The following is an 18,806-nucleotide window of genomic DNA, read 5'->3' as shown; positions in this document are numbered from 1 at the left end:
AACACATTATCGAAAACATCGATATATCGATATGTTGTGAACGAACCAAGTATAGTAAAAACGTATGTAAATACGTATAGGCAGGTGTAAGGTATGGGTATGTTACAGTTTGATCAGCTGGTGATCAGAAAATTTTAAAGCGTATTTGATCTGAAATTGGTATTGTTATTTAATTGTTTTAACAATAATTTTTGCGTTAGTGTTACGAAACGATTACATTTACATTCTTCCTGCAGTATGTAATTTGTAAAAATGACTGGTTTAGTCGCCTTGTGTATGACTTGTTTCATTCTCTATTGTAGTTTTACTTGGTAAGATACATAATGATTATATATATTATACTATAATTTTTATAACATTTTGGTACATTTTATTGACTAGTAATGTTACTTTATTTATCTATCAGGGTGATACCAAGGTTCTTGGCATGGTTAGTAAAGAGACGATACAAAATTTATCTACGTGTTGGTCACATTTCATTACCATATTTTATATTACGGGACGTAAATATTTCGAAAAATGGCTTTACATTGGTAAGTTTCTCTAGAAAAAGATAGAAAAATTTACATTGTCATTTGTGTTCTCATTTTCCAAAGCTTTAAAGAGTCGATCTATTAAATTTTAACAAAATCAAATTATATATATATATATATATATATATATAGTGCTTAATTTCTTATAATTTTAGCAAGTGGAAGAGATCAGTATAAGAAGCAGTCTTTTTAGCAGTGATGTCGCAAAACTTTTAGCTGTCATTATGAAGGATGTCAGAATCAATAAAGATGTTCCAATAAAACCTGTACAGATAGTAAGAAAACCAAGGAAGCCAATGGATTTTCAAAATAAAAAAATTCCACCGATAATTATAACTTTTGTACAAGTATGTATATCACACTAAATCTATATACTAATGAATATGATAACTTATTTCTATAAAATTATCGTACTATGCTAATGAAATGGTTTCAACTAAGATTACTCGCTAACTTGACAACTGTTTTGAAATGTTTTAGTTTATGGCTGTTCATATAGAAAATTTAAGTCTTCTGGTTTTGGGTAATGGTTGGCTAGCTAATGGAAGTGCAGAGAGTCTGACTTTAGATGGTAGTGTTGTTCATGGAGCTCGTACTCTTCTTGCATCTGCTGCTATCATAGGTGGTGCCATGAAATTGTTACGTCATGCATCAGACGCTTGTCTTTCACAGATATCCTTCGCTGGAACTGCCGAAGCGACTCTGAAAGCGCAAGGGGAACTTTCGGTAGAGGTATGAAGAGACTGTCTATAGGATTTGTATATGTCACACAAGCTTATTTGTTCTAACACGCAAATTGCAAAGGCTAGGAAGTAATGAGATACTATGTTGTGATTTAACGATGTAGCTCAATGCTTTGAACGATAGCTATTTGTGTTTAGCACACTTAATGGATGATCCTGAACAACTGTCCTTTGCAATGGGATTAGATTGGAATCAAGCAGGATATAATTTATAGAAATTGTACATCGGAATAACGCAGACAGAGGGTTCTGGAGGAGCAGGTCTCATTACATTCTTCAAAGACAGAAGTTCGTTAACTAATGCTGCATCTTCGTATTCAGATGCACGTGTCGATCCTTCTACTAATCTCTTAGCTCGGTTAGCACCAGTTATACCAAAGGTGAATTCATTATTATCTACCACTGATCTATCCAAATTCAAAGACAAAAGCGTATATTATTAAAGATTTAAAAAAGATAAACATAATTAAATATATTTTCAGGATTTTATCCTGAAAGTGGGTAATTCTTCCATAATTACGGGTAGAGAAGATGGCGTAGTACTTGGTTTGGAAGGTACAATGAAGGGTTTGCAAATTAGCACGAAATTCCAACCATCTGACATGTTATTAAATTTCACCTTAAATTTGGATGGATTATCAATTCGTAGTAAACTCCCTGTTTTGACATTACGATCGTTAATAGTAAATTCAAAGGTACTACGGGACTTGTGTCTACAGATTGTTACTGTTTCACATTGTATTGTAATAGATTTATATTACAATGTAATATGATTATTACTTATACACTTAGATGGAGCAAGACGTTTTACAAATTGCTACACAGATCAGTAATCTTTCTATTATTTATGATCATAAAGATTGGGAGTCGATATTGTGTAATACCGATAATGAAGTTTCAAGACCTGTCGATAGTATAACGTTAAAAAATAAATTACCATGGTTAGACATTAGAGTAAATACTGAACTTTATGATTCGTCGTTATGCATCAAATTATTGGATGTTCACGAAGCTTCGTGTGGTGTAGCACATATGAAATTTTCGCTAAATACACTTACAGGTATGTGTAATGTGGCTTGTAATTGATACGTTTTACTTATTCCTCTATATTAAGATACTTAATATATACTAAACTTAATGGTAATTATAGTAAATTACTAGTAATTATTTGATGATCGTTTAATTTCGTAGATATAATAGATAGTTGGAACACAGAGTTAGTAGTGGAATCTTTGTATTGTACCTTAAATGGTTCCAATACCATTATTTCGGAAACATCTCATCGATGGGGAACGCCTTTGTCTATCGGAGTATTATTAGCTACGACCCGTACCAATGCCATAGGGATTGCCGTTGATGCTCTTGTAACTGAATGGAGTTTGGAACTAGCTAGATTTCTTAAAGAGGCATACAAGTAAGATATGTGTGAAAAATAAAAAATAAATAATCCGATTGATTTACTAAAAACTGGCTATTTTACAGATGTTGCCAAATGTACAATAGAAGAGCCGAAACAATGAAAAATACGAAAAAGTCGGATAGCGTTGTTCAATTAAATCTCAAAATTACAAATTGTAATTTGTTCTTTATCGCAGAAAACAATCGTATGTATATACATATACATATATATAAAATACTACATATATATTGATCTATTCTATTTAAGAATTTTAATCAGGATGTTCAAGACCAATGTCTCGATTGATTGTTTAGTCTCTGTCATGATGCGTTTGGATACTGCAAATTTAGAGCACAATACAAAACGATTAGTGGTCGTAACAGAGGGTGTTAGCGCGATCACATTGAATAAAAACGAACCAATTGTCTGTCAGCACGCACAAGCATTGGCACATCCATTTTTAGCTATAAGGAAGTGCAAAAGTGCAGTTACATCTGAAGCGATAAATATTAGTTTAGATGGTACCAGTCTAGCGTGGAGTCCAAATTTACATCTTCGCCTCTTACAACTTTGGTTGGAGTCTGCAGATTTTAGATCAATTATAAGTGGAGACTCATCGACATATACTACTCAAGGTTAATCTATACCTTATCCATTTGTTCGTTTTATTTTTTTACCCTTCATTTCTTTTATTGTATTTTTCTTTTTTATATCTTTCTACTACTACAATTTATTTAATCTTCTTTCTACAGATGAAGACACTGATAAACAGCAAAAACGATTAATAGATATATTGGCTACTGGTGGAATCAGTTTATCTATAGATATTTCTCCGAAACACTTTTTAGAGCTTTCATCGGACCAGTTACGTTGGACGCAAGGAGAATGGAGACTTAATTATATGCGTGTAACTTTAGATATGGCTGATATAATTATGATCGAAGGTTTCGAATTAATCAGAGTATTGAGCAGCGAAGAGGTGCGACTAGAACGACAAAGTAACGAAGGTTTTGTTTTGGATTGGAACGAAACTTGGATGCTCAACATCGAATCAATAAAAGCTTGCTTTCCTTACGAACATCAATTTACTGACGCGATTCAGAATGAATTATTCAGTATAAAAAAATGGTTAAAAGAAATTCATTCATCGTCGTCGTCGTCGTCGTCATCGTCATCGTCATCGTCGTCATCGTCGTCATCCTTCTCTTCTTCATCGTCATCGTCATCGAGTCAGGGAAAAGAAAAGCGTTTACCGTGCGATTTAATTATAAAAGTACGTTTATATAGTAGACGTAGATTTACATGGAAGTAGTTGTTCTTTATAATAAATATAACCAAAGTATTTCACATGTTATAGATTAAAGAATGGATATTCGAAGTAAGCGATGATCCGTTTGAAGTACGTTTACGAGATAATTACGAATTATTGGAGGACGAATATAAAGAGAGCTTGAAAAGGCAAGCAATGCTTGATACTAAAGTGCAAGAACTCTGTCGAGCGCATTTGTTACTTCCTCAAGGTAAAGTTGAGGAACTGTACGCTAGTTTAAATAAAAAAAATGCGGAGATATATGTACAACGGTGGAAACAAATGCAGCGCGCCGGCCCAGCTAGAACGCGTCTGTTTGCTTGGTCTATGTCGGATATCGAGATATTGGCTTTAGTCGACCCATCGATCGACGGTATGGAAAATGCAACGAGGGCTCTTCGAGAAATGGACGCGGAAACTCCCTGGCCAGAAGATGGTCTTGAATTCAGTACCTTATGGGTAAGAGGAATCAGTTTAAAGTGCGCCGAATGGAAATTACAATTGCGGGATTTCCCGCAACCGTTACTGTTGGTTGAAAGTTTAAGCGTTTGGGGTAGACTAGCTGGCGCAGAAGCTTTGGCACCGCCACGAGCCAGGCGAACTGTGAGAATTGAAATCGGTACTCCTTGGGAGGATATTGTCGTGGAAAGAGGCATGACATCTTTGAAGTATTATCACGATCTGAACTGGGATATCGACAAGTTCAGATATGCGTTTGGGCCTTGTTGGGAACCAGTTATAGCGCAATGTAATCTCAGTTTCGAGAAAATCATCCATCCGTCACGAGATCCGAGCCCTCCATTACCATTTTGGGACAAAATGCGATTGGCTCTCCACGGAAGATTAACACTTTGCGTGAAGCAGTTAACAGTTTTGCTACATGGTTCATTGGATCCGTACAATACCACGGAGGAGATGGAACTTACATGGACAGGATTGGAACTCGATTGGACGCAGGGAAGAATTATCGTAAAAGGAGATTTGGATGTTTATGTCCGTACGGCCAGCAAATACGATGATTGCAGATTACTTCATTTACCAAATGTACGTTTGAGCATAAAATTAGCGTGGGTTTGCTTAGGTGATCCTAGAGACCATCATGCTGCGATACCTTGTGCTCCGGATAGATTACCGGAATATTCGAGCAATCAAGAGCACGACTCGTTCAGAGCGTTTCGATCTCAAAATTTGAATGTCAGCCTTTCTTTGGAGACGAAGCCAACTGGATCTCCAGCTTTAGCAAGTGCACCAACCGCCTTACTCTACGGCAGCACTCTTAGGTGGTTCGAAAATCTAAAACTCATTCTCTCCGGCGCAACAAGACCAACGAGAAAAGGGCCGCTTTTCAAGAATATCAGACCTAGGAAGAAACAGTTGAGCAGGCATTACAGGAAAGTTCGGTTGACACTGGCTTTCCATCAATTCCATGTTAGTTATTGGATGTCATTCGCTATGCAACGCGGTTTCGAAGTAACTGGTGGAAGAGTGGTATGTAGTTGCGAACACAATTTGTCTTTGCATCCAATCGATGACGGTCTAATACATCGACCGAGAGCTGAATGGTCGGTCGTGTATATGAATTGCGAACTTAGTGATGCGGAAATTTGGTTGAAAAGCGCGCTTCACGAAGATAAGGAGAGCGCATCGCTCCGACAACCGGTTGAAAAGTGTTACTGTTTGAGCGTAGCTCGAGTCAGTTACGGCAGAGAGGCAATGGTAACCGGAGTCACCGGAGGGGATACTCCCACGCATAGACTTGTCGTACACGATTTGAAAGGGGCTTGGACAAAGACGAATAGAGATGTAGCGTTTGCACTTTTTGATTCTTTCATAAAAACTCAGCAGCTGAAGAAAAATCTGTCTACCGCAGCCCTAAAAGGCTTTCACAGAGAAAGTTCATCGACACCGCACAAAAATCGAACAAGATCAGTCGAGGTGCAAAACGTGGCGACACAAGTAAATGCGTCATCCGCCACAAAACCACAACAGGGTGAAGCTGTCGGTATGTTGCAGAGATTAATAGCCGAAGCTGCAAACAAACCGGTTGCATTCAGTGACGATTTATCGGTACAAACGAGAGGTCAACAATTACGTGGACTAGCAGCTTGTCATCAAGATGATGTCCTTCACAAAAATTGGCTAAGTATGTGTGTGCATTTTACGATTATCTAATTTTGTTCAACATCAGTGTATAGCTGGAAAAGAAGAAAAAGAAAAGAAAAAATTGTATTGCTTTGTATTTTGCAGTCGCCTTAGTGAATAGTCAGGTATTATTGAAAGGTATTGAAACGCGAGGCTACGTGATCTTGTCCGCGGCTAAAGCGGAAATATTGCAAAGAGTTCATCAACCTGTGTGGAAAGAGAGAACTTTAGTATCAAAGACAACCTGGGTCGGATCGTTAGAATGTATGCAGTATTATGCGACTGTCAGTGCCAACATTGACGAAAATATCGACGATAATATAATGTGGTTGACATTAGACAATATACAAGTAAGTTGAAAATAGTTAGAAGGTAAGTTGTACAAGTAAAATTGTTTAAAATTGATGTTAACTAAAGTTTTTTGATCTATTAAATTAGGAGAAAGATTCAACTGTGATAGCTGGTTTACCAGATGTGCCGGCGCTGGTTGGTTCAGGACAGAGCGTCGGTGGTGTGGTAAGTCAAACGGTTGGCGGTGGCGGTGGCCCTCAACACCAATTACAACGTATCGTTTCGAGATGTAAATGCGAATTCTTCTACGTTGGTTATGGACAAGCTTTAGACGTTGGCTCTATTGATCAAGTTCCACCACCGCCAAGAGAAGAAGTTAGCCCATGGGAAAGGAAAGATCTTTCAGCAGCTGACGCGTTTACATTGATGCATCACGATTTGGATGTTTGCACGAATTCGTTGCAGTACGCTATGATTTTAGATATCGTTAACAATTTGCTTCTTTACGTAGAACCGAGGAGAAAAGAAGCGTCTGAACGTTTGCAGAGAATGCGATTTCAATTGCAGTTACACTCGGTTGAAGATCAAAAACGGCCGATTCAACAACTGCAAAATACTGTGCGTGGTTTAGTGGCAAAATTAAGGAGATTGGAGCGTGAGACGTATTTGGTGCAAAAAGCTCTTGCGGAGGAATCTAGCCCTGAGTTATTAGCAGAAATGGAACGGTTAGAAGCTAGAGTTTTCGAATGTAAGGAACAACTCGGAGCAAAAGCGGAAGAACTCGATGTAATGTTAAGCTGTTATAAGGAAACAACCGCCCCAACCACAGCTTCTACCACGTTGAAAGATAAACCGGCAGCAGTTGCTAGAGTAGCAGAAATTTGCTTCAAACACGCTCAGTGGAGATTAACGGATGCAGATGGTCAATTAGGAATCGCCGATCTTATATTAACCAATTTCTTGTACACCAAAACTAGCAAAACCGACGATTCGGTTGAACATCTCCTTGAATTAGGATATGTTAGAATGACAAATTTATTGCCGAATCAAATCTACACGGAGGTATTGACACCCACTGAACTGCAAAGTAATATGCCTGTTGATAGGCAACGAGCTCTTCGCGTTTTCTGTAGAGAAAAAGCACCGGTTGCTGGAATATCCGTCAAAGAACATTTCGAAATCAATGTAGTTCCACTAACGATAGGTAGGTAACTTGAATATTGTCGTATATCCTCCTCCTCCTTCTCCTCCTTCTCCTCTTCCTACACCATTCTGCTTGTTTTCTATCCTAACATTTTCATTTGTCTTCCAATGCTAATTAAGATCAATCGTTTTACTGTTAGGATTAACGAAAAAGTTTTTCAATACGATGCTCAAATTCTGTTTTCCTGAGAGAGATCCGGAAGGAATAGAGGAGCCACCTGCACCGCAACGAGATTCCTCCTTTTATGTGCCAATCGAAAGAAGGGATGACGTGGAAAAAATGAAAGAACGAGCAGATAAAAATAAACTATTTATATATATCAAAATACCTGAAGTACCCGTTCGTGTCTCTTATAAGGTATTTACAATCAATTTTCACGAAACCATCATATTTCTGTTTCATATTGCTCTCAAACAAATTACGAGTTACCAAACTAATATTAATAAATCACTTGTTTTTCCACGCGCACACGCATACACACGCAATCCACCAATAGGGAAATAAAGAGAAAAATTTGGAAGATGTTCGGGATTTTGCTCTGGTAATACCTACGTTAGAATATCATAATGTTACTTGGACATGGCTCGACCTTCTTTTGGCTATGAAAAGCGATTCTAGACGTGTAATATTAAGTCAAGCTATTAAGCAGAAATTACAAATAAAGCCAAGAGGTCCACAGGAAGAATCCGCTCCGCAAGAAGAAGATAAAGCCCGACTTTTATTAGGTGCCAGACATCTACCGGGTGATGTGAGGAAGAAAAGTGTTTTCAAATTTAAGTAACATTTTAGATTTGTAACTCGATGAATTTTTCATTTATACAAATATACATAGGATTGCAATATTTATTCTAATGGAATATTTAATAAGAAAGTTGTTAGTGCATTGACAAGTATTTTTATTAAAGCCAAGCAATATTTGTACGGTTTTTTAACCACTTACACAACTCTATATGGTTTATTATTTGTTCAATTATTAACTGATATTGAACATTTTCATATACGTTCATTACTCAAATTCGAGTAATGGTAACGGCATTCTGTTTTACTTACAATTCCTTGTACAATTTTGATAAAATTATTCTTAAGTAGTTAAAGTACCGTAAATGCGCCGGGATTAAAACGTTAGTCTTCGTAAATAGTTGCTTTTCTTTAATTGATGTTGTTTTTACTGGTCCGAAATTATTGTTTCAATTATACATTTTAATTATTTTGATTTGTTTGAAATTTCACAATGAAGCGTCGGTATGTGAATGAATTTTATATGTAATTTAACTTAAATTGAGAATGATGTACGATTGTATTGTACGGTCACTTTCTATTGTTTGCGATGGCAAAAATTTGTAATGCTCTATTAATGATCGAAAGTATTTTGTTACATTTTGATTGTAAATATTTCGTTGTTATAAAAATAAATGGTACAATACATTCCAATGATACTTAATACTCGTATTATCGATGGAAGAAATATAGCCAGGTCTTAAATTAAAACATCGAGTAATATCGTTGATCGATCGATCGCAGGAATATTCAAGGTTGCACGTATGTAGAATTCCATCTTTCTCAATAAGAACTGAATCGTAGCAAAATTATAATGTGTAAATAATACACATATGATAATCGATTTTGCAACCTCGTTATATTTCTTTCGCCGGCTGCACATCACCTTATTTCTGATTAAATATTTACAATCTGTATATAATACATCGTTAAAAACTAATTAAGGGAGTTTCTACAGTTTTTCTCGTGTGCCTCCATTCATTCAAGTCTGCCAAAATCCTTCTACCATACATATTATGCAATTCGCGAAACGTTATCCTTGTTCTTGGAACATTTTCTGTTCTACCTGGAGCAGATCTAACGCTCTGTGAGCGATGATGCAACTCAGATCTATTGAAAGGATTATGTCGTTGTCTTGGAGGAGCTTTTGGAGACTGAGCAGGAGCCATCACCATTGTTGTTTCTTCTTCTGCTGCATCCAATTGTCTTTGTAATTCTGCTACCATTAATTTCATGTAATCATAGCTTGCACATGCTAAAGCTTTCATCCACTGCTCCATAGATTCCTATAAATTCCTCACAGTATAGATTCATCCTCTACTGACCATTATTATAGAGACAATAATTTCTATTATAAAAATCAAATTTATCAAGAAATACTTTTACCTGAGATTCTGCTGCAAGAGCATAATTTCTATTATTTGGACCATGAAATACGATCTGAAAACCAAATTGTTCTTCGTCTTCTGCTAATTCAATAGTACAACCTTCAAGAACTATCATGCCCACAGGTTCCTTGTCACCGCGTCGGTCGAAATAAAATAATATATTTCCTTTGAGAACGAACCATCTTCTTTGATAACCACGATTCAATTCACCACGTTTGTTTAACCAACCTTCACGATCTACTGGTGTTGCCGAAGTTGCAAAAGCTACCATATTTTTCTCGTTTATTTTCATTGCATTTGAAACTTTTAACCAAATTAAAAGAAAACTCTTAACTTCACGTAATGTATTTCTTATCTAATCCGTCTTAATATTTATCAGTACGAAAGCAATTTGTTTCCAACTTTTATATTGAACTGAAATAACCTTATAACCTTTAAAACGTATTTAGTTGCACTCGCAACAATACATGATACAGTGGGAATCTGTAATATTTATGACACTAATCGGATGCTCTGTATTAAAACGACACCTTTTTCCACTTTATTAAAATTTGTTTTTTTACACAAAAAACAATTCATTTACAAGAAGGAAATATTTGACATAGAATAGAATTGCGATGTTCGCAATCAATTACACTAACCTTCCTTGACAGATTCCTGTGGCTATAAGTAAAAGTTATACATACATACATGTTATTTTATCGTGTTAAAGGATAAGTTGCGGTTACGCATATACTTTGTTACTCATCATAAACGTTAAATACACGTCCATCTACATTATTATTTGTTAAACGTTGACACACGTTTATTTAACAATACAAGATGGGAAAGGGATTTAATAATTACATGTGCAAAAAATTTTTCCATCCAGCATCCCGAGACAACTTGAAACGAGTACGGTTCAACTACTGATATTTTTTTAGCCTATTTATGGTTCATACTATGATTAAATTTACGATCCTTTTTTAAGGTATGGATGGCTGAACAACAAGCAGAGGCTTATAAGAAAAAGCAGGAAGAATTACGTGTTCAATATGAAAAGGAACAGGATCTTCACAATAACAAGTGACCAAAATTATATTCATTCAGCAAATTTCTTTGATATATTTTTATCTGTAACTTTTTGTTTATTTTATTATGTGTTTTATAGAGCTTTGTTGAGTAAAGAAAGCAAGGATAAGCTTAGCGTAAATTTTATGTATGAACCGCCACCTGGAGCAAAAAAAGAAAGAGAGAAAGAAGATAACGAGCCAGAGTATAAATTTGAGTGGCAACGCAAGTACAATGCACCAAGAGAAAGTTATTGTAAAGGAGATAGTGAAATAAGAGATCAACCATTTGGTATTCAAGTACGAAATGTTCGTTGTATCAAGTGTCATAAATGGGGACACATAAATACAGGTTTGTATAATAAATATGATATTGAAATATATATACATATACATATATTTATCCATATTAAATAATATTCATATAAAACATATTTTGATTACAGATAAAGAGTGTCCTCTGTACAGTCAAGCAATGAGTGTAGTAATGGCAAATAATTCACCAAGTACATCTGCTCCAGATGCTTTAGCATTAGTGCAACAAATGAGAGAAGATGGATTAGCACTCAAAAAGTGAGCACAGATTTGGAAAGATCTCTTCTTTTTTCCATTATTTTTACTGTTAAATAAATAGTTCCCTATTTTAAAACAAAATATTGAATTTTATTTGTAGATCTGCTCTTAGTGCTCAACAACATTTACGAGTCCCTGAGCATGAACATCTTATGGTATCAGATGATGAAGAGCAATCTGAAATTACATTCTTGAAAACCTTGTCTAAAAAAGAAAAAAAGAAGTTATTATTGTACGTATTTCTTGCATCTGTATTTTGACAAGTACTTGTGTTTATTTCAAAATAATGTTAATTTGATATCATACATGTTTAAATTAATAATGTTTATGATTGTAGGAAATTACAACAACTTGAAAAAAAAACCAAGAAAGCAGAAAAGAAGAAATTGAAAGAGAAACGAAATAAACGCAAAAGAAGTAATAGCGAATCAGGAACTGACAGTAGTAGCAGCAGCAATGATAGCAGTAGCGATAGTAATACTAGTACTTCGAATTCTAGCATCATAAGTAGTAATAGTAGCTCCGTGAATACCACTGATAAAACTTTAAATGATTATACGTCAAAAAAGCTTAAGAAGAAACAAAAGAAAAAGGAAAAAGCAGATTATATTTCAAATGGTGACTCCATGAATCGTCATCGGAAAAAAGAGAAAGATAGAACAGGTAATCATAAGAGAAGAAGTGAATTTAAGCATGAAAGGAAACCCAAATACAAGAAATATTATGGAAAAGATGTGAAAGAAAGTAAAAATAAAGATTGTTATATCTACAGGAAAAGAAAGTTCATAGAGTTTAACGAAGATAAAATCAGTGAAAATCAAAACAAAAAGAGAACTAAACGATCTTAAAATTAATTGTGTTTTTCCATATCAAAAATACACGCGTGGTATAAAGGCGCACGTTGTATTTGGTATTCACATAAGTTGTGTGGAGTACGAGAAGTATGATATATGCATAGTGAGTCACATATTCTATGTCATTCCAGAAGGTATTAATTGCATTCCTTTTCATATACTTTACGATCAAAAGTATAACTCTCAGTGTGAAAGTTGAGAATTTACGTTATACATATACATAAAAATATTTCGTATACCGCGACTTATCTTTCAAAACTATAAATGTTTCAACAAATACGCTCAATAGTTCATTTCAGGTGTAATAGTTTAATCTGACTCACCTTGTATATTCATATAGATGGAATAAAAAGCACAATGTATGTAACTATTTAATAAATTTCAAGTGAACAATAGAAATAATAGTTTCATAAATATATATTTCAGATGGAACAAGATTGTTTAAATAAATTTTTTACACAAATGTTATTTTAGACTTGTTATTATTTCATCCGTAGATGGCTATAATTGTTATTTTATTATGAATATGTAACATTAATATCATTAAGTATTAATAGGACTTTTGTTTTCAAGAGAATGTAACTGTTTAATAAATACATAAACAGGATTTCTATTGTAATATTATATACACGAGAATGATTTAGTTTTAAAATATAGCCTATGTCAATTTAAGGTAGTACTATATAATAGATAAATGTTTATACGAAATTAAGTGTCAAGCTTTTTGATATGTTCTAATTACAGATACCAAAACAGCGAAATAGTCATTAAATTAAATTGAACGATACTATTGGATATTTAGGCATATATATTTGAAAATGCTTTGCTCACTTCTTATCGTTATAAGTTTGTCATGAAAAGATATATGTAGAAGTAAATTCATTAACGCATTATATTTTAAAGAAAAAAATGAGAAAGCATTTTCATACCTTCATATATTTATCTTACAAGATGTTAATTTCTCACTCTCAACATTTTACTTTTACAACATAATTAACTATTAACAAGAATTTTACATACTTATTACTACACACGCATGCGCAGATGAGCGCGTATAAGTCTTTCTATGGAAAATTTAATACTATCCAGCCGGTAGCTGTGAACACTTGGGCAGTTAAAATTTTTGCATAATTGTCATTTTCACAACGATTATATGTAAAAAGTAGAATCGGATTGGTTACTGAATAAAAACAATGATTTATTGTTGTCTATCGACGGATGTATTCAAAGTTATGTATGTACATATAATTAGCGAAAGACGTATAAAGACTAGCCACAAATTTATTCTTGAGTGAAATGTACATATGAATAAATAATTAAATAATTCATCAAATATAAGTTAGAAGAAACAACAAAACATTTTTTTCAAATTTTAATCAAAGGTCGTATAAAATATCTCGATTAATTCTATTTCCACTAATCATTATTGTAAAATATATTTTGAAAGTTTGAATCCTAAAATGGGATATCATATACGACCATGAGATATTCTAATTTTTTCCTCTTACAAAACGCTACCACTTGCGACGATTACAACTATTCGACAGAGGAAAAAATATATATTTATAATCCTTCTCCGATTCTACTTTAACAAAGATCAATACAATTTTTATTTTTATACTGTTATTCTTCTTCTTTTGCCTTTCTTTATTTTATTCGCATGCTCTCCTCTTTCTCTGGTCCTAAGAAATTAATTTTATTCTAATGGCAGAACAAGACTTTCAAGTTTAGCTGTATCCAATATTCTAGTCTTAATCAACATGATCTATATAAATTTAATACGATGTTTATCGTCTAAGAAATTTGTGAATTACTTCGGAATGTATATTTATGTAAATAACTTTTTTGAACTTACAATTAGTTTATTGAACAACAAAGCAATGAAAAAGTTGCACAATTTATATATTTGCACGAGCAATGCATTCCAAAGAGGCGATAAATTCATTTCATTCTTTTTATGGCAGACCTCTAAATATATGCAAGCTAAACAAATTTATTTTTATATACTAACTTAATTTTTATATACTAACGATAAACTCGTATTTGTCGATGAATGGAACGTTTTAAAAACTTGAATTAGTCGTTGCAACAGTAAGATATGTCATAAAAAATATCTTTCAGATTTTTCAATGATATAGCATTTTGTTTAAACAGAATGTACTTATTATCAGGAAACTGGACATATTTACATAAGGAAAACGCATATAATATTCCTTCTTTGCACTGAAAACAATGATCAGTCACATTAGAGAGCGATTGCAGGCCTACATACGATTTGTACGTGAATTGCACTGCCCTATAAGCGTAACTTCGACATTTAGACTTGTTTATCTTTAAATATATATGTATATATATATGTAAACAAATTGCATTAAATTCGATAATTAAACATAATAGTTCAAGTGTCAGAATAAAAGACAAACAATGTAGGATATAATTTTTACAAAGATTTTGCTGAATCTAAAATGGAAGATCCAACGTTTTCTTCGATTATTTATATGTATCTCGTTATAAATGATTCCACTGTTAATTCAATATCTTCTACATCACTAAAATTTATTATGCAATGCTTAGAAATTAAAAAGCGGACCTATATCCGCCATTTCGGTATCTTCCATATTATTTGAACCTACAACGTGATGCCTAGAAATTAAAAAGTAACTTTTCAAGCATAGAAGTGCATATCTCAAACGAGTAATACATAATTACCGTTGAATTTACATATAAGATATTTTGGTTTTCAAGATGGTGAATGAAATATCAAGTTTGAAAATACCTATGTTGTTGAAAATGAGACGCTGTATGAAGATGGGCATCGGGTGATCTTGATGACAAACTGTGAAGATTTCCACTAAATTCTGTATTTAATAGACCTTTACGTGGGCTTCTAGCGTTCACAACTCTTGGTTGTGCACACATCTCCTCCAAGACACTGGGTGCTACATATGTAAAGCCCTATAACCATATCATTGAATGTGCATAACTTTATAATTTTTTAATGATTACTTTGAATACAATATATTTACAATATATCTCGAAACTTACTTGAAAGATCATATTAGCGGATTCACTTAAAGTACTTTCTACCGGTGAATCAACTGGTACAGTTGCCGTGAATTGTTCATCGAATTGTGATGTATCATCGGCACTTTTCTGCAAACATTTAAATACACATTTACTCGCATTTATTATTGCAACGCGTTTTATTTCAATCAAGAATACTCACTAATGAAGGCTTGAAAGGGGGTTCTAATTTACGTGAAATCACATCTTGCCACTTAATATGTTTGAAGAAGTTATGATTCATAATCTGCTCAGCATCATCAGGACCAGATCCTAATCTCTGTGACACTTGTCTCTACAATTGATCAAATGCTTAACTTTTACTACACATAATACAAATAATTAAGTAAATAACCAAATTAGCATTATCTTGTAAAGAGGAGTTAAAGACATACCTTCAATAACTTTCGTATTAAGTCTTTTGCATCGGGTGTTAGGTACAATGGTAGACATAACTTTCCGCGTAAAATCTTTTCAATTGTTTTTCTTCTATCATCTCCTGTAAATGGTGGCTGTAGGGATTAAAATGTATGTAGTTGCGTAATTTGATTCAATTTTCATATTTTTTTACGATATTTTGTTATTTATTATTTAAGCCACGTACCATTCCGGTAAGCATGTCAAACATTAAAGCACCTAAACTCCACCAATCAACTGCTTTTCCATGTCCGCTTCTCGTTAGAATTTCTGGTGCCCTAATCATGTTAATGATAATAATAATTGTAATACATACATTTTGAATTAAAATCATTATAGTTTATAATTTATTATAATTACTTTTCTAGATGGCAGACATTTGTAGGAAGAAAAATATTCGGGCGGCCAATTTACTATTGGACTGGAATTCGAACTCGGATTTTCCGCCTGTAGGACTGGTACTTACCCAATTGAACTACCCAGGTCATCGCGGAATATTTTCTCCCAAATGCTTAAGTTCCGAGCTATAGGCAGCAGCCGTTTGAGATTTAAAAATTTGGTAGAGAATATTCAGATGGCTTGAATAGCTTAATTGAATAAATACCCGCCTGACAAGCGAAAGATCAGCGTTTTCGAATCCCTGTCCAAAAATCCGATCAGCCAAATAATTTTCTCCCTACATTTCAATATTGACAATGGGATTCAGGATTAATGCAACGAAAATTTTTTACTTACATATACTCTATGGTTCCGCAAAATGTATGCGTTACTGTACCTTCTTCTATATGTTCTTTACAAAGACCGAAATCTGTTAATTTAACATGACCTTCGCCGTCTAATAAAATATTTTCCGGTTTTAAATCTCTGTGAAAATAATTAATCCAGTTAGATATATATGTATATAATGATTTTTTAATAATATTAATGATTAAGGATATTGTACCTGTAAATAATACCCTGATTATGGAGATGTTGCAATGCGAGTATAATCTCAGACAAATAAAAACTATAAGTACAAAAGACATGTTATAAGTACAAAAAGCATACTAACACATATAATGTGAAAATATTAATAAGTATATAAATTTTACATACAAGTAAAATAAAATACATGTATATTATTATCATCTACAATTACTTGAGAAACTAACTAATTTACCAAGCTGTATCTTCTAAGAAAATGCCTTCTCTATCTAAGTATGTGAAGAGTTCTCCTCCACAAAGATATTCCAAAATTAGATATAATTTACCACCAGTTTGAAATGCGTACATTAAATTAACGATAAATGGATGCTGGAAAAAGAATGAAGTGAATAAATATCATATTAAAATTTGCAATGAAATCTACTTACTTTTACTGCTTCCAAAATATTTCTTTCTGCCTTTGTATGAGCTGTGTCCTTTTGATTTCGTATGATAGATGCTTTCCGTAGTACCTATATAAATAAAGAACTATAAAGCTTTTTACACGCATGTACAAATACAAAAATATTTACCTTCATAGCAAAAATACTGCCTTTGTCTTTTCCAGTCACTTTTTTAACTTGAAAAACTTTTCCATATCCACCTTCTCCAAGAATTTTACATAGTTCAAAATCTTGTGGACCAGTTTTTTCTTGGCCTGCATTAACATTCTGTTCCGATAACTGTACTCTTTCTAAATTATCAGATCTATAAAAGATTCAATATTTTTTTTATTTTCTAAGAAAAGCAAGAAAAACGTTTGTATTGAAATTAAACACATAATTCAGCACTTTTATTATTGTTTAGAAGGTACGATTTAGTGATAAATTCGATATCATACATTTTCAAACATTTGATTACTTACTCTAATATCGTATTTACATTTGTAGTATGATTGTATTCATCCTAGAAAAAAAAAGACATATCAGATTTAATACGATATATCAGATTAATCAGCGATCTAAAATCTATGAAATTTGACAAGAAACGAACTTCTCTATTTTCGACGATATCATCGTCCGACTCGTCTTGACTTATGGAGTCCCCGTCATGTAACTCTATGTCAAATACTCCAGCCATTCTTCTCACAGAGTAATCATTTAAAAGATTTTCTCGTCCAAAACTTTAATTGATCGTAATGCGTCCGAATAACGTAGATATCTACGTATCTGCGTACACGCGATTGTAGATTTTATTTCCCTTTATTTGCGTGTTCCACACTGATTTTTTGACGGGTAAATTAAACTATTTATATATAATCGTGAACTATCAGATATATCTACAATTAAATGGGCCCATGAATATTCCTTATTTTTTTCTTTTCTATCTTATGACAAAATAATCAGGAAGAAATATGGAAAATTTTAAAAAAGAAGCACGAGACGATTCAAGTATATACTCTGGACACAAACTATGGTCCAACGTGAATGCCAACTGCATTCTAGCACATAGGCATATGTATATGTTTATGGTGAAGCATGAAATATAGAAATTTTAAAAAAGTTTTGTTCTACTTTTGAAGATAAAAGTAAACTTAAAACTACCCTAAAACTTTTCATTAATTTGAATTTACATAGTTTTGCGCTTTTAATAATGGATTCTATAATAATAATAATTTTTACTTCTATGAATTGGTCCTTAGCTCAATTTGAAATATCCGTTTAGAAAGAAAATATTAAATTGAAATAAAGAATTGTTATTTAATTCAACGTGAACTTATATTAGAAACAATTTCTTTCGTTTCTTTTAATTCTATTACATTTTTATTCTGACGATATGCATATTTTTAAATGAATAAAAAGTGAAAAAGTTTATCGATGCGATATCTATAATAAGTAGCTAAGGTAAGTGTAAACACACACCGACTCGATCACGGCACTAAGCTGAATTTGAATGGCAACAATGGAAGAATCTGGTCTTGATGCAAATACAATTCATAACAATATAACTGGATATAACCCAACCGTGATATAAGCTCACGTAATTAATATGACTTCTCATAATTTTATGAAATGTTTGTTCATTCTTATAACAAATGATCATAAACAGTCGTATGAATAATGAATTAAATCATAGTGCAGTGTAACATGTGTATGTGCGT

General features: G+C 33.3%; 4 protein-coding genes across 4 annotated transcripts; 2 read left to right on the top strand and 2 right to left on the bottom strand.

Moving 5' to 3' along the window:
- The first annotated feature begins 28 nt into the window (after window positions 1–28).
- On the top strand, window positions 29–8,944 carry LOC100648825 (protein KIAA0100). Its single transcript, XM_048407791.1, has 17 exons — window positions 29–159; window positions 237–311; window positions 407–533; window positions 689–880; window positions 1,014–1,265; window positions 1,492–1,656; window positions 1,759–1,971; window positions 2,069–2,336; window positions 2,468–2,690; window positions 2,759–2,880; window positions 2,990–3,310; window positions 3,428–3,948; window positions 4,033–6,127; window positions 6,232–6,476; window positions 6,565–7,621; window positions 7,761–7,978; window positions 8,118–8,944. The coding sequence occupies exons 2-17, from the start codon at window positions 253–255 to the stop codon at window positions 8,400–8,402; spliced, it is 6,363 nt and encodes a 2,120-aa protein (XP_048263748.1). The 5' UTR covers window positions 29–159; window positions 237–252; the 3' UTR covers window positions 8,403–8,944.
- Window positions 7,918–10,422, bottom strand: LOC100649535 (sesquipedalian-1-like). Its single transcript, XM_003396552.4, has 2 exons — window positions 9,785–10,422; window positions 7,918–9,684 (listed from the first exon to the last, which is right to left on the bottom strand). The coding sequence occupies exons 1-2, from the start codon at window positions 10,076–10,078 to the stop codon at window positions 9,328–9,330; spliced, it is 651 nt and encodes a 216-aa protein (XP_003396600.1). The 5' UTR covers window positions 10,079–10,422; the 3' UTR covers window positions 7,918–9,327.
- A 35-nt stretch (window positions 10,423–10,457) lies between these two features.
- On the top strand, window positions 10,458–13,802 carry LOC100649061 (corepressor interacting with RBPJ 1). The gene is made up of 6 exons (XM_048407827.1): window positions 10,458–10,680; window positions 10,757–10,851; window positions 10,937–11,187; window positions 11,282–11,408; window positions 11,509–11,640; window positions 11,746–13,802. The coding sequence occupies exons 1-6, from the start codon at window positions 10,609–10,611 to the stop codon at window positions 12,254–12,256; spliced, it is 1,188 nt and encodes a 395-aa protein (XP_048263784.1). The 5' UTR covers window positions 10,458–10,608; the 3' UTR covers window positions 12,257–13,802.
- Window positions 13,217–18,156, bottom strand: LOC100648597 (ribosomal protein S6 kinase beta-1). The gene is made up of 13 exons (XM_003396544.4): window positions 17,699–18,156; window positions 17,571–17,611; window positions 17,239–17,413; window positions 17,095–17,178; window positions 16,902–17,035; window positions 16,686–16,748; window positions 16,478–16,606; window positions 15,930–16,020; window positions 15,721–15,837; window positions 15,489–15,620; window positions 15,308–15,415; window positions 15,039–15,217; window positions 13,217–14,905 (listed from the first exon to the last, which is right to left on the bottom strand). Exons 1-13 carry the CDS (start codon window positions 17,783–17,785, stop codon window positions 14,833–14,835), a joined length of 1,413 nt encoding a protein of 470 aa, XP_003396592.1. The 5' UTR covers window positions 17,786–18,156; the 3' UTR covers window positions 13,217–14,832.
- Window positions 18,157–18,806: the final 650 nt, after the last annotated feature.

The sequence above is a fragment of the Bombus terrestris genome, chromosome 7, assembly GCF_910591885.1.
Source record: "Bombus terrestris chromosome 7, iyBomTerr1.2, whole genome shotgun sequence".
NCBI classification, from domain to species: Eukaryota; Metazoa; Arthropoda; class Insecta; order Hymenoptera; family Apidae; genus Bombus; species Bombus terrestris.
The sequence above is the reverse complement of the archived record's forward strand: the minus strand, read 5'-3'. Positions and strand labels throughout refer to the sequence as shown.